The sequence below is a fragment of the Coregonus lavaretus genome (genome assembly GCF_964263955.1).
Source record: "Coregonus lavaretus genome assembly, chromosome: 20".
NCBI lineage: Eukaryota > Metazoa > Chordata > Actinopteri > Salmoniformes > Salmonidae > Coregonus > Coregonus lavaretus.
Genome location: NC_140007.1, coordinates 7293999 through 7311049, shown reverse-complemented (window position 1 = coordinate 7311049; position 17051 = coordinate 7293999). Strand labels below are relative to the sequence as shown.

The 17051-nt window shown below is 42.7% G+C and overlaps 1 protein-coding gene across 6 annotated transcripts in view; it reads right to left on the bottom strand.

Annotated features, from left to right (window-relative positions):
• LOC311147269 (transmembrane and coiled-coil domains protein 1-like) overlaps positions 1-17051 on the bottom strand; it is a 62837-nt gene that overhangs the window by 10874 nt on the left and 34912 nt on the right. For all 6 annotated transcript variants that reach the window (XM_084183941.1, XM_084183945.1, XM_084183943.1 and 3 more), the window contains exon 4: positions 1435-1692. In XM_084183941.1, the coding sequence (XP_084040067.1) occupies positions 1435-1692 (258 nt within the window). The remainder of the gene's footprint in view (positions 1-1434; positions 1693-17051) is intronic.

Here is a 17051-nt window from a genome sequence, read left to right as displayed (position 1 = left end):
GAGCGGTTTGCTGATGTCAACATTGTGAACAGAGTGCCCCATGGTGGCGGTGGGGTTATGGTATGGGCAGGCAAAAGCTACGGACAACGAACACAATTGCATTTCATCGATGGCAATTTGAATGCACAGAGATACCGTGACAAGATCCTGAGGCTCATTGTCATGCTATTCATCCGACGCCATCACCTCATGTTTCAGCATGATAATGCACGGCCCCATGTCGCAAAGATATGTACACAATATGTCGCAAGGATCTGTACACAATTCCTGGAAGCTGAAAATGTCCTAGTTCACCAGACATGTCACCCATTGAGCATGTTTGGAATGCTCTGAATCGACGTGTACGACAGCATGTTCCAGTTCCCACCAATATCCAGCAACTTCGCACATCCATTGAAGAGGAGTGGGACAACATTCCACAGGCCACAATCAACAGCCTGACCAGCTCTATGTGAAGGAGATGTGTCGCACTGCATGAGGCAAATGGTGGTCACACCAGATACTGACAGGTTTTCTGATCCAGGCCACTAACTTTTTTTCTAGGTAACTGCGTCCAAAAGATGCATATCTGTATTCCCAGTCATGTGAAATCCATAGATTAGGGCCTAATGAATTTATTTCAATTGACTGATTTCCTTATATGAACTGTAACTCATTAAAATCTTTGAAATTGTTGCATGTTGCGTTTATATTTTTGTTCAGTGTATATATACATATATACAGTACATACACATACATACAGAGAGCAAAGTACAGAGAGATCATTGATGAAAACCTGCTCCAGAGCGCTCAGGACCTCAGACTGGGGCGAAGGTTCACCTTCCAACAGGACAACGACCCTAAGCACACAGCCAAGACAACGTAGGAGTGGCTTCGGGACAAGTCTCTGAATGTCCTTGAGTGGCCCAGCCAGAGCCCAGACTTGAACTTGATCAAACATCTCTGGAGAGACCTTAAAATAGCTGTGCAGCAACGTTCCCCATCCAACCTGACAGAGCTTGAGAGGATCTGCAGAGAAGAATGGGAGAAACTCCCCAAATACAGGTGTGCCAATCTTGTAGCGTCATACCCAAGAAGACTCAAGGCTGTAATCGCTGCCTAAGGTGCTTTGACAAAGTACTGAGTAAAGGGTCTGAATACTTATGTAAATGTGATATTTACCTTTTTTTGCTTTGTCATTATGGGGTATTGTGTGTAGACTGATGATATATATATATTTTAATCCATTTTAGAATAAGGCTGTAACGTAACAAAATGTGGAAAAAGTAAGGGGGTCTGAATACTTTTCAAATGCACTGTATATTGTAGTCATATATTATATAATTTAGTAGCGCTGTTATCCAGTAAAAGTGGTTCTGTCTGGTGTATTGTCATTCAACTGTTTTGTGTTTCATATCAAAACGATAAAAACTCTGATCATAAAACTCTGCTCACCTGTTTGATGCGGGCACTCTGCTGCTTGTCAGCGTTGTTGGCCAGTTTGAGGTACTCGGCCACGTTGTCGTCTCTGGCTGTCTGCTCAATCTTGATCTGCTCTGTGAGCTTGAGGATCTTCTGCTGCAGCTGGGTGATAGCCTGCTTGGTGCGCTGGGGGTCCAGGGTGCAATCGTCACCCCCAGGGAAAGACCCATCCTCCCCACACGACACTGCCTGGGGGGTCTGAGCCCAGCCACCCACCTCCAACTGCTCAATCTGGTGGAGGAGAGGGGGAATTCATTATCACAATATTTCTATACCATGGGCTCCACAAAGAAAACAGAAAGAAGGAAGCAGCTGAAAAATAACCAATTTCCTTCCATATGCCCAGAGACACTACTGACTGTGTAGCATGGCATGTAGGCTGAACCATAGAGGAAATCCAACATTTCTTGTCAGTAGAAAATTGTTAATCATGGGTGGAGGTGGATAATATCGTTGAACCTAATCACTAGTGTGCACAGTACAATGTAGGACATCATGTTTGACAGGATGTCGGATTTGCGATTACAGTGTTGACATTGTTTCACAGATTAGGGCTACCTACAGACAACCTTTGCTTTTTCAGCCATTGACCTGATTTCTGCCAACAAACACCAGTGTAAAAAAAATTAACATCCTATCTAAATGGGAAACGTGGTATTCCAATAGCACTCCATGATCAGATAGTTAGGAGGAGTTAGAAAAGACAGGGAACCATGAATCCCCTGAGCACTACAACTCTAATAGGGATAAAGTCAAGGGCCATGCTCACTACTTAATCGAATTAAGAACTAGACTGACAGTGTGTAGGTGACTAATTCAGCTTGCATTTCATTCCTCACATTATTAGATCAATCATATGGCATAGCGACAGAAAAAGTAGTCTAACCTAACTGTCAACACATGCCCTGGGGCTATTCTCCTCATCCGAGACTGACACGTGCTACAGTGCACCGAAAATACAGGGGCAAGAGGGATGGGGAAGAGCCAGGGGGAGAGAAAGGCTGGTTGACTCCAGAATATTTTTCTGTCACTGTCAATTGTGCCCCCTGGTGAAATCACAGCGTGGCTGCGATTCATTTAGTTATCTTTCAATCAACAAGTATTTGTACACCGAAGTTGGGAAATACAAAACTGGCCAGTTGCTCACCTGTCTGCGCAATATGACTAACCGATGACAGGCATCACACTGTAATTACATGATTAAAAGACAAAACCACAGCATCCGGTAACTGAGACAGTTATACGAAACTAAAATCCAGTCTATTGAAACCATTATGCTCCAAAATACAGACACCTGATAGGTTCAAAAAGACAAGGGACAGAGAAACTGCAAGGCAGCGAAGACAATCTCTCACCTTGCCATTATCCAATCGGAGTACTTGTTCCCAATGCATGTTCTCTTATTCCCTCAGTCAGTTTTCATCTGTCCAGCGACTTAATTTATGTATCCCGCTCCGACGATTCGGCCATTGCTCACGCCAACTCCCCAAACTTGTCTATACAAACTTAGTGTACCTGGAACCTGACTGTCCACCTTTCCCCCTCCCCACCGAGCGAAAGTGGTGACATCATCCTCCTGCAATCGCTCCTAGAGCCAAGCGCAAGAAGTGCTGTCAATTACATTTCAAACTGCCCACGATCTGTACTGCTCATGTTTATTTATATCAAACAACTTCGGGGAAATCTGGGGGAAATGTACTCCTTATTTGAACATAGTAGCCTAGCCCTATAGTTTCACTATTTATGTTCACCTCAAGGTTCTCGTTTTCACTGTCACACATGAATATTAATCATATCCACAAAATCAGTTTTCGGAAAATGTTTTGCTCACTCTCAAGGCGCAAAAACAACAATTGCACAATGTTCTCCAAAAAAGGGCAAAAGGAAGAAATCTGACCTATTCTTTAAACAACTTTTTGACCTTGACATGAATTTATAGAAACGAAACCCTTGGAGATATAACTATTTATAATCAACCCCCTCCTTAATCTGGGTTTAATCTTTCCATTCTGAAAACTGTGCTTGAGATAAAACAGACATTCATTCAGGGAGGAGGAAAAACGGACTAATAGAGTGCAGAAAGCAGGGTGGCTGGGTGTGTAAATGAGATCATATGAAATATATGCCTCTCTATGTGCCAAACAGCCGCTGAAGAAAGGTGGCAGCGCGACAAGCTCAACCAGTCTGACAGTTTCAGAAATGCAGCACACATGCACAAATGCGCACGCCCGCACGCGCACGCACACACACACACACACACACACACACACACAAACGAGCACCAACTGGGACCAATTATAAATAATAAACCAATTATAAAATTTTGAAATCCTAATCATACAATGATGACTTAAAGACATGCTCTGGTACTTTGGTGACTAATAAAGTATTTTTTAAACCTGCTTCGGACTGGATGTCTCAATATGTAGTTCATAGCCTACATGAGTAATCTATGAGCAGAATTACTGTTTTACCTCAATTAGCCACGAAATCACTAGTTGGAAAGCAACTGTTTTCTTGAAGCTCTGCTGAGACATTTCCCCTACATTTCCCCCCACATAGGCCAGCACCCTAGCAGTTTGAGTTCTAGCCAATGAGCTTCAGCCCCTTGCATTTGAGTGACAGCTAGCAAAAGGCCTGCCCAGTGATATCCAATGAGGTTGCAGGGCGGGCACAAAGGCTCAGTGGACACAGCAGCGCGTTCAAAACAACTGGGAACTCAGAAAAATACAAGGTCAAATCATGACATCAGTGATATTCAGGTCGGAAAGTCAGCGCTCTAGAAAGAGGCCAGAGTTCCCGAGTTGGAATTCCGAGTTGGATGACTGTTCAAAGAGATTTTTCCCAGTCGGAGCTTATTTTTTTCAGTTCCCAGTTGTTTTGAACGCACTGAAGTCGGAAGTCAGAAATGTCAGAGTTCCCAGTTTCGTGTTCCCAGTTGTTTTGAACACGGCAAGAGAGAGACAGAGAGAGCAACGACGTGGTGCACATATCTGCACAATTTTCGGGGATCACTTTTGGCTCGTGAGTGCTACTTTCAGAACTACTGGCTAAAAAGTATACAAAATTACAGGCGAATCTCTTTATTGGTCCAATAAGAAAACAATCCTATTATTATGATGACAGCTAAAGTGAAAAGTCCCAATTAACAAGATGCGCTGCCGACTGACAAGGAAATGAATCAGAGAATGTGCCTTATCTCCATAATTATGTCCAATTACATTCAGAAAGTCTTCAGACCGCTTGCCTTTTTCCACATTTTGTTATGTTACAGCCTTATTCTAAAATGGATTAAATGAAAAGAAAAAGCGTCATCATTGATAAGACTAAGCTACATAGCTTTAACTGCAGAAGTGAGATCAAAGACATGATGACACGGATTAACTGTGGCCTCGGAAGCGGCCCACTAAAATAGCTGTCTGGCCGCTGACGGTGAGAGTGATAAAGGAGGGAGGCCAAGGAATGGCTGAGTCAGCTGACCACAGTGAACTTGAGTGCCTCACAAAGCAGTGCAGAGATACAAGCTTGCCCGTGATAACGAAGAGCTCAGAGACACTCACAGACTAGCACAGGAGTAATCCATCCATCCCCATACACAATAAGCAAGACTTTGAGCGTGCGTCCAGCTACAGATGCAAGAACACACACACACACACACGTGCATGCACACAAACAAACACACACGCACGCACACACACACACACACACACACACACACACACCAGAAAGAGGAGCATGGTTATCCCTCATTGTTCCAATGCCCTTCTCATTTATCTGAGAGTATGACCTAACTTCCATCTTGATAAAGAATGTCTGAGCTATAAGGGAGGACAGACCCTGTTAAGGGCTTTATGAAAGCAGACTCCTCCAATGCCCTAGAGATCCTCACCCACTCGGAACACATTACCATGGTCACAGTGTTCCGTCTGATCCACAGAAGCTAGGGGTCAAAGGTTATAAAGCTAATCTGAAGTGTGACATTCAGATCTCAAAGAAAGGAAGGAAAAGAGAGCGAGAGCGAGAGCGAGACCAAGAGAGATATACTTGGCCACGGAGAAAAGATACCCTAACCCAATACACCTGTGACGAGCACACGTTATTGTTTACGCCTAGACGGAGCATAACTCTGTCTGTATACAGTAGACATTCACAGAGCACATACACTTCACATTACAGTGCAACGTTTATCCCTGACTGCATCATAGGTTCAAAATATTATACATATATGGTACGATATACATTTGTGGTCAAAGGTTTTGAGAATTACACAAGTATTGGTCTTCACAAAGTTCGCTGCTTCAGTGTTATGAGATATTTTTGTCAGATGTTAGTATGGTATACTGAAGTATAATTACAAGCATTCCATAAGTGTCAAAGGCTTTTATTGACAATTACATTAAGTTTATGCAAAGAGTCAATATTTGCAGTGTTGACCCTTCTTTTTCAAGATCTCTGCAATCCGCCCTGGCATGCTGTCAATTAACTTCTGGGCCACATCCTGACTGATGGCAGCCCATTCTTGCATTATCAATGCTTGGAGTTTGTCAGAATTTGTGGGTTTATGTTTGTCCACCTGCCTCTTGAGGATCGACCACAAGTTCTCAATGGGATTAAGGTCTGGGGAGTTTCCTGGCCATGGACCCAAAATGTCGATGTTTTGTTCCCCGAGCCACTTAGTTATCACTTTTGCCTTATGGTAAGGTGCTCCATCATGCTGGAAAATGCATTGGTCGTCACCATCTTGGATGGTTGGGAGAAGTTGCTCTCAGAGGATGTGTTGGTACCATTCTTTATTCATGGCTGTGTTCTTAGGCAAAAATGTGAGTGAGCCCACTCCCTTGGCTGAGAAGCAACCCCACACATGAGTGGTCTCAGGATGCTTTACTGTTGGCATGACACAGGACTGATGGTAGCGCTCACCTTGTCTTCTCCGGACAAGGTGTTTTCCGGATGCCCCAAACAATCGGAAAGGTGATTCATCAGAGAAAATGACTTTAGCCCAGTCCTCAGCAGTCCAATCCCTGTACCTTTTGCAGAATATCAGTCTGTCCCTGATGTTTTTCCTGGAGAGAAGTGGCTTCTTTGCTGCCCTTCTTGACACCAGGTCATCCTCCAAAAGTCTTTGCCTCACTGTGCGTGCAGATGCACTCACACCTGCCTGCTGCCATTCCTGAGCAAGCTCTGCACTGGTGGTGCCCCAATCCCGCAGCTGAATCAACTTTAGGAGATGGTCCTGGCGCTTGCTGGACTTTCTTGGGTGCCCTGACGCCTTCTTCACAACAATTGAACATCTCTCCTTGAAGTTCTTGATGATCCGATAAATGGTTGATTTAGGTGCAATCTTACTAGCAGCAATATCCTTGCCTGTGAAGCCCTTTTTGTGCAAAGCAATGATGACGGCACGTGTTTCCTTGCAGGTAACCATGGTTAACAGAGGAAGAAGAATGATTTCAAGCACCACCCTGCTTTTAAAGCTTCCAGTCTGTTATTCTAACTCAATCAGCATGACAGAGTGATCTCCAGCCTTGTCCTCGTCAACACTCTCACCTGTGTTAACGAGAGAATCCCTGACATGATGGCAGCTGCTCCTTTTGTGGCAGGGCTGAAATGCAGTGGAAATGTTTTTGGGGGATTAAGTACATTTTCATGGCAAAGAGGGACTTTGCAATTAATTGCAATTCATCTGATCACTCTCCATGACATTCTGGAGTAGCAGACTTTGTGAAAATTAGTATTTGTGTCATTCTCAAAACTTTTGACCACGACTGTACAGTATGTGTCATACATTGGATCTATACCCTGCACCCCTCACCCAAGTAACTCTTGTCAGCCATAAATCAACTCCTGATAAGGGCACATACCAGTAAGTGGGTAAGTACAAACTCCATTTAGGTGAACTGCAGTTCACCAATTCACGTGCAGTATGTGTAATGGCTCTGGCTATCTGCAGGCTCAAGTTTAGTGCATGCATCACACTTATCAGGAGTTGACTGACGTAGCACCTCTTCACGTATATGGTAGTGAGTTACATACTGTAGTGCCATCCACTGTACTATATAGCCACACCCCAGAGAACTCCACCTGACTAACTACTGTGGATATCTCTGTGATTCCCCTGTGTGTGTGTGTGTCCACCTGGATGAAGCCTAGATAGAACATCAGAGCATGTGAGTGTAAATAATTGACCAGTAGAAAGTACACAGCAGACCTTACAGTGCAGGACTTTTCTATACTAGGACTAGGGAGAGCTTACTGCACAGCTCACTATAAGGTTGGCAGACTGGGAGACACTGTATTGGCTAAGGCCCTTGAATTCCCCTCTCTAGGGCAATGCAAGTCAAACTGATTAACACAAGTTCCCAATGCTTCTCCTTTCCTGATCTCCTCTCCCCCAGTCTTAATGACTCCCCTCTTCTCTTCTCCTCTCTTTAACCCTCTTCTGCTCTTTCTGCCCATTTAACCTCTCTCTCCTCTCCTCTCCTCTCCTCTCCTCTCCTCTCCTCTCCTCTCCTCTCCTCTCCTCTCCTCTCCTCTCCTCTCCTCTCCTCTCCTCTCCTCTCCTCTCCTGAAGGTCTCAGTTCCCACCCAGCCTTGCCAAATTAAGCAGCTCTGATAGTTTTTAATGGAAATCCGCTTTATTTGTGTCTTTAAGGGGTTCCAATCGGACAACAATGAGGTCCATTCAATAGCTACGGACAATTACATAACTCTGTGTGACGCTGGGCAAGCAGCAATTTACTAAACACACACACACACAGTTCAAGCTCGCCAGCAGCTAACTTTTGTTGTGTGGAGGAATTCAGAGGGGTCTGGGAGAAAAGCCTGTTGTGTCCACTTCCAACAGGAAAAAACACACAGACTAAACTAAACTAAACTGGGAGACTGTTGAAATGCTGTGGCTTTCCCTAGCCCAGCCATCACAACACAGGCTTTCAGTCCCCATGACGTAAAAAAAATAAAATCATCTCAAAGCTTCTCAGCACAGGCCTCTGGTCTCTTACTGCAACTCACAGTCATCCTCTCAAATGCTCTGTTATTGTTTCAACATGGGTGTGTATTGGTTCATGTAACGCAAGGACATTTTGAAACATTGCAGACAGATTAACATTCATTGATGCTGTATATGGATGGATACAGACACAGATGTGTGTACACATATAGATACAATGTACAACAACATTTTGAGATATACGTGCACATGGTTGTGAGGTCCAACATAGATGAACACACACACACACACACACACACACACACACACACACACACACACACACACACACACACACACACACACACACACACACACACAGGCACACGCTGTATACAGGTGAAGACTCACGGTGGTGGGGGAGAGAGGTGGAGAGGGGTCAGCGGCTATCAGGTTGAGGATGACCTCCATGATGGGGGGGTGCATGGAGCCTCACACAGCCTCTCAGAGGAGAGTGGTGTCTGTCAGTCTGTCCGTCTGTCCCATAGGAGATTGCCACAGCAGGGAGGAGGAGGACTGAGCCAAGGGTCCACTCATCACACTGGACACACTTACTGTCTGGTCCTCTTGGAACAAAGTCATCTTAACACAGGGAATCTAATAAGAGGGTCCACTAAGGTCCACTACCAATTAGACAAAGACTGTGAATAACCGCTGTAGGAGCCAATGGAATACTATCAAGGCTGAGTATCTGGACACAGCATAAGATCCACTGAGGCATAGTCCGCTGTCCAGCACAGGGCCTTCTTCAGAGCAGAGTCCATTGTCCAGTCTGTCCATCCAACAGCTAGCCTCTGCCGAGTCCCCAACAACCAGATGTTCCGGTTTCAGGGGAAATGGAAAGAGAGTCTGTGACGCGACATCCGCTTTTGGACGTTAACAAGGCGACGCTCCACATTAACTCCTCCTCCACATTTACTGGATTGGTTGAACAGTGCAGAACAGAACCTCTCCCAACAGTTTTCTTTCTTCTCGTCAAGACCAGTATGAAGGAGATCTAGTTTCAGGCTTTTGTTTTACGCCTGCTACATTAATCCAAGAGCAGACCCACTTAAACCGCTACTTAGTCCAGTCAACTGAGTCACCACTGAGTCCACAGCCCTAGGAGACCTTGCTACCAGCCTTTCCTGCTAGCAGCCTGAGAGACTGATAGAGCAGCAGCTCTGCTGGGTCCAGGCTTCACTGATCACACACACTCTATAGACTGGAGAGAGAGTCCAGCCAACGTCAAGCCTATGAAGCACACACACACGCTTCAGCGAGCACAACTCTTTCAGGCACAGCGCTCCTGGAAGAACAAGGAGTCCTCGCAGCGTTGGGCCGTCCTGATGCAGCCTCAGCATGACAAGAAGTGACAGTTAACTGACTAAAGTTAACTGCAGTTTGAACGCAGGGTGACAAACTTTAGGGTTAACTAAAAGAAGAGCTGACCGAATATTGAATACAGGTTTAACTGAAGGAAGAGTTGACTGCAGTTTGAACGCAGGGTTGCGTTTTTAAGTCCATAGGGTGTAAAATCCACTGAGGGAGAAAGAGAGAAAGAGATACCCTGAGGATGAATGTGATGGGAACAAGGGAGCAGGGAGGAGAAAACAGCCCACCAGGAGCAGTCAGTGTGTGTGTGAGTGAGAGAGGGGGAGGTGAGAGGGGGATCGAGTGCACAGGGAAGGGGGGCAAGGGGGAAAGTATTTTCATCCGTCACAGTTTCTGGGCCAGTGAAACTCCACAGTTGGCTAGTTGATGCAGAAAATATCTAAAAATTTAAAAATGTCAAGCCTGAGCCAATTATCTTTCACAGCTTGAATGTCACAGCCAATCAGCACTGATGGCCAGCACACTGAAGCCAACCAGAAATGAACATAGCCTACATACCCTGACCAATGAGCTATGATTCAACACAACTCTCAGCCAATCAGCTCACACAGCCAGAATGCCCTGCTTTCATTTTGATACATCTCATAGCCAATCACCTGCCTGAAATCCCAAATAGCCTTGCATCAGAATCCTATGATCTCATCTCTGTCCCTACTATACTGGCTACTGCCGCTGGGCCTGATGTCACTCACCACACATCCACAATCCACATACTGTAGGACACATGATGTCACAGTCCTAAACAAAAACAGCTCCACCATCAACCCCTTTTCAGATTATACAGTCATATGACCAACAAGACTGCAATGCAATGTGTGTGTGTTTTTTCGTATATACCAACTGCTCACAACCAATTAGGGGGAGAAACTAAGCAGGATAAGCAGGATGAGGGCTGCCAAATAATTTCTTTACATAAATGAACTGAGTTGAGGGAGGGAGAGAGGAGAGGGGATGAATACAGGCTTTAATGAGGACTGTGGGAGGGAGGAATAGAGGGAATGAGGGACCCAGACCCAGAGAGGCTAGAGTTTAAGGGAAAGATGGCTTACGTAAGAGTAGGCCTCAGTCATTCTGAGGTTTCTGTGTGTGTGTGTGTGTGTGTGTCCACTCGACTCAATTAGGGCTGTGGCGGTCACGAAATTTCGTCAGCCGGTGATTGTCAAGCAAATAACTGTCGGTCTCACGGTAATTGACCGTTAATTAACATAAACACATTTAGCATCTCCTGGCTTCCACACACTGCCTACAAGCCATTTTAAAAAGTGTTTTCTTTTAGACATGTCTAAAGAAGCATGGTATGAAGGAAATGTAGTCTATTTCAGAAGAAAAGAATAGCATACTCTGAGTTGTATTATTTTAGGTCCTGATGTGGCTATGCCAAATTGCTGTGGGCTACACTAGTTCATTTAGCAGACAAGATTAGCTTATAATTCCTTGGCATTATTTTATAATTATTTTAATAATGTTCTATTCTTTTATAGTATGAAGAATACAATTCTGTGTTGAGCGTTAACAAAGAAATAGGCACTCATATATGCTTATATATGCACCTTAGTAGGTGGTTTAAAGTCAGATACAATTCTGATTCCTAGCCATGCTATGGCCAAATCTTATTTATTTGCCCTCAAGTGGTTTTTAAACTGTTTGGCATATCTTGTTGCTTGCTAGCTACTCTGTTTGACAAGAACACGTGATAGCCAACTAGCTTGTTAATTGTTTACAAACAAATTAGTGAATGTGCTAGAAAGCTAAATAGCTACCTAGCTAGCTAGTTGACTGCTGTGGCTAGCCAAAAAATACTAGTTTTGAAAGTTGGATCTTTTTGTCCTTTGATGCATTAGAAGTGTTCTTACACTATGATTTTGAACATTCAAAGCAACTGGGAAACACCCATGAACATTATGAAACATCAAAGATACCAGGCCTGGTCTTCATAGCAGATTTTGAAAAGGCGTTTGATAAAGTACGACTAGAATTTATATATAAATGCCTGGACTACTTTAATTTCGGTGAATCTCTTATAGGTTAAAGTTATGTACAGCAACCCCAGGTGTAAAATAGTAAATAATGGTTACTTCTCAGAAAGTATTGAGCTTTTAAGAGGAGTAAAACAAGGCTGTCCGTTGTCTCCATATCTATTTATTATGGCCATTGAAATGCTAGCTATTAAAATCAGTTCCAACAAGAACATCAAGTGGTTAGACATTCAGGGGTTAAAAACAAAAGTGTCAATGTATGCCAATGACTCAAGTTTTTTCTTAAGTCGACAATCTGGATCCCTGCACAGTCTCATTGAAGATCTTGATCACTTTTCTAGCCTCTCTGGACTAAAACCTAATTATGACAAGTGTACCATATTACGTATTGGATCGTTAAAAGACACAGTGTTTACACTACCTTGTAGTTTACCAATAAAATTGGCGGATGGTGAAGTAGACATACTTGGTATTCATATCTCCAAAACTATAAATGAACTTACCACAACCAATTTCAATAGACATTTTAAAAAATAGATAAGATTCTGCAACCATGGTGAGGTAAGTACTTGTCTGGAAAAATCACACTGATTAACTCTTTGGTCCTATCACAATTTACTTACTTACTAGTGGCACTGCCTACTCCAGACGACTCGTTTTTAAAATCATATGAGCAAAAAATACAACACTTTATTTGAAATGTTATGAATATGAGTTTGGGGGGATACAAGTCTTAAATATTAAAGCATTACATCTCTCACTAAAAGCTTCACTCATACATAAGGTATACTTAAACCCGAACTGGTTCACCAGTAGGTTATTAAGAAAGGCCCATCCCTGGTTCAAAAATTGCCTTTTTGCCTTTATACAGATTACAACTTCTCATTTCCGACTAATTGTAAATTAAACTTTGTTTAAAGTATCGCCCTTTCTTGTTTAACGTATCGCCAATATTTCCAATCCCACTGAGCCGACCTTGTGAGAGCAAACCTCAGACACCCTATCTGTCTACAACAGGCGCATTTCTAAGTATGCAACAGGTAAAATATGTATGATAAGTGTGAGACACTGTAAGCAGAAAGAGACACAGTACATTTCCACTACAGCAACTTCTACCCCGAGCCGGACTGGGGCACTGAAATACAGATGAGTGATTCCTCATTAAACCAGGACATAAAAATACCATGATTTTGGGGATTTTCACAAGATTTAATCCATAGAATGGTCCTTTGGAGGAAGCATTGTTGACCTACAGTATATTTGACATTTGTATCTAAAAGCATAATTTAGAAATCATGAATCAAAGTTGGCATATTTATGACATTGTGCCTTACCCAGGCCTCATTTAAGACTCCATAAAGTTTCATCTGTAGGTGCTACATAGCAAAAATTGGTGTCATATGAAGCTTAACCGCTTGCCCTGTAATATGAGTAGTATTTTACTTTCATAACAATTTTCTTACATTAACTTATGAACATTGAAAAAACAACATTTTTGATTGGCCTCATGGTGAAATCCCTGAGCGGTCTCCTTCCTCTCTGGTAACTGAGTTAGGAACGATGCCTGTATCTTTGTAGTGACTGGGTGTATCGATACACCATCCAAAGCCTAATTAATAACTTCACCATGCTCAAAGGGATAATCAGAGTCTATTTTAGTTTTTTTACCCATCTACCAATACAGCAGGTGCCCTTCTTTGCGAGGCATTGGAAAACCTCTCTGGTCTTTATGGTTGAATCTGTGTTTGAAATTCACTACTCGATTGAGGGATTACCGATAATTGTATATGTGAGGTACAGAGATGGGGTACTCATTAAAAAATCTACTATTGAACATAGAATGAGTCCATGCAACTTATTCTGCGATTTGTTAAGAACAATTTTACATTTTGCCGTAACAAGGGGTTGAATACTTATTTACTCAAGACATTTCAGCTTTTAATTATTTTTGAATTTCTAAAATGTTATTTGGGGTATTGTGTGTAGATCAGTGACACAAAATCTTAATTTAATAATTTGGCCAAATCCAAAACAACACATCACTGAGTACCACTCTTCATATTTTCAAGCATGGTGGTGACTGCATCATGTTATGGATATGCTTGTCATCGGCAAGGACTAGGGAGTTTTTTTTAAATAAAAAGAAACAGAATACAGCTATCAGCGCAGGCAGAATCCGAGAGGAAACTTGGTTCAGTCTGCTTTCCAACAGACACTGGGAGACAAATTCACCTTTCAGCAGGACAATAACCTAAAACACAAGGCTAATTATACACTGGAGCTGCTTACCAAGATGACATTGAATGTTCCTGCGTTGCATAGTTACAGTTTTGACTTAAATCGGCTTGAAAATCTATGGCATTACTTGAAAATGGCTGTCTAGCAATGATAAACAATGAACTTGACAGAGCTTGAAGAATTATTTGAAGAATAATGGGCAAATATTGTACAATCCATGTGTGCAAAGCTCTTAATTGCCGCCAAAGGTGCTTTTACAAAGTATTGACTCAGGGGTGTGAATACTTATGTAAATGAGATATTTCTGTATTTCATTTTCAATACATTTGCTAAATTTTCAAAAAACAAGTTTTTACTTTGTCATTATGGGGTATTGTGCGTAGATTGGTGAGAAAATAAATATATTTATTCCATTTTGAATTCAGGCTGTAACACAACAAAATGTGGAATAAGTCAATGGGTTTGAATACTTTCTGAAGGCACTGTAAGCTTATGTGCAGAAACACGTCATCGCGTCTAACGGTCGTCATGTTTATATTTTTCAATATTCATAAACTAATGTTCTTGAAATCAAACTACTACTCATACTACAGAGCAAGCGGTAAAGCTTCATATGACACCAATATCTGCTTTGTAGAACATACAGATGAAACATTATGGAGTCTTAAAGGACACCTGGGTAAGGCCAAAATGTCAGAAATATGCCAACGTTGATTAATTATTTTTCAATTATGCTTTTAGATACAAATGTCAAATATATTTCAACAATCCTTCCTCCAAAGGACCATTCTATGGATTAAATCTAGTAAAAATCCCCCAAATCATGGAATATTTTTATCCTGGTTTCGTGAGGAATCACTCAGATACTGCTGACAAATAGGAACGGTATGTCACAGCTGGCCTAAAGACATGGCTGTGTTTACTGGACTGTTTGTTGACAGATTTTACTGTGTGTGTTTATCAGGTCAGGGTGAAACAAAAACTAATTCTATAGCTAGCCATTGTTCCCATCAGTGGAGGCTGGTGGGATGAGCTGTAGGAGGACGGGCTCATTGTAATGGCTGGAATGGAATCAATGGAACGGAGTCAAACGTGGTTTCCATATGTTTGATGTGTTCGATACCGTTCCATTTATTCAATTTCAGCCTTTACAATGAGCCCATCATCCTATAGCTCCTCCCACCAGCCTCCTCTGGTTCCCATAAGCCTTAGTCCTGTCTCATTTAATGGGCTTGTGGGAGACTTATACAGCAACCACAACACTTACCCATTTGGACACACACACAAACACACACACATACACACAGTGAATAAGAATGCATGGGTTAAGAAAAGCTGAGCAAGAGTAATCTTTTAATAGACCAAAGACCAAAACATTAAATAATCTGACTGATTTAGGTCAGATATCCATTTGGATTTCATTCATTTGGAATAAGATGCCAAACCTCTTTGTCACATAAGATCACTACAATGTCATGACTATTTAGCAGAGGCTAAATAGAAGGATCTGGATTTCAGAGTAGGTTTGGGATTCCAGAATAGAAGGCTCTGGGGCGTGTGAATTCCAGAGGATTGCCCTCAGCCAGGGGACACAACCTCAGAACTAGAATGATCATCTTACTCATTCTGATTCCAAAGACAGAAGCAGGTCCTGAGCAGCTGCCAAGATGGAAAACGCCAGAAAGTTCTAGCGGAACCCAGGAACAAACCACAGACAGAACAGATACAGGACTGGTGAGGGAACAAGAGAGAAGAGGGGGAAAGAAAGGAGAGGGAAAGAAAGGTTGAAGAAGAGAAACAAATAAATAGAGATAGTGGGGGAGGGAGTGGGTAGAGGACAATTAGGAAAGAGAAGGATAGGGAGAACAATCAGAAAAGCCCCATAAACAATACTGTCCCAATTGAGAACAGGCTCATTTCAGCCCCTTTGTCCCAGCCCTGCACCCCCCAGCCCCTCATCTCCCATCAATGGGCTGATTAGGGGTTGCATAAACCACTGGGCAGATTATTAACAGAGGCTTTATGATTGAAGGACAAGGGGCGGCCATGCTCCTAATGACTAACCCAAACAACAAGACCAGAGTAAAAAACGACGACAACAACAACAACAACACACAGGATTACTGCTCAGTCACATTCTCTGGCGGTTGATATAGAAATGAATAGGTGCCCCTGACCGTAGCCATTTCCTATGCTATTTTCTTGTCAACATTCCTCTTCCTTGTTCAACCTGTGACCGATGTAACACATATCTAAACTTTAAAGCCCTTTACACAACATTATTGAGACTCTGCGTATGGACATTACATAAAAACACGTGTGAGATGGTGAGGTGGATTCTCACTGGGAGAGTGTCACGCCCTGGCTCTGGGGACTCTAGTATGTTGAGCCAGGGTGTGAGTTTTCATGTGTTTTCCATTCTAGTGTAGTATTTCTATGTTGGCCAGTGTGGTTCTCAATCAGAGGCTGTATCAGCTGTTGCTTGTTGTCTCTGATTGGGAGCCATACTTAAGCAGCCAGTTTTCCCACAGTGTTTGTGGGATCTTGTTCCAAGTAGGTTGTGTTTGATCCAAGGACGTCACGTTATCGTTTTTGTTCGTGTGATCTTTATTTAATAAATATGTTCGCAAATAACGCTGCGCATTGGTCCTCTGTTCCCGACGATCGTGACAGAGAGGGTAGAGGAAAGACTGAAGAGAGCAAAATACACAAATGGTAAGATGGGGATGGATGATTGAATGCAACAGCAATTTGAACCATAGCTATCATGCTAGATGGGGCTAAGTGCATATACTGTATTTGCAAGAAATACAAACACAAACACTGAAGTGTCCTTGAGTGATGTACTTCACCTACACTACTCCAGGAGCTGGAAAGATGGTCCTATATATATATATATAGATGAGCAGTGAGAAAGGCAGAGTGCAGCCACAGCCATCCATCACCAATATGGTAGAAATGCATTATTATTACTTACACCTATTCCGTCCGTTCATACAGTATCTGCACACACC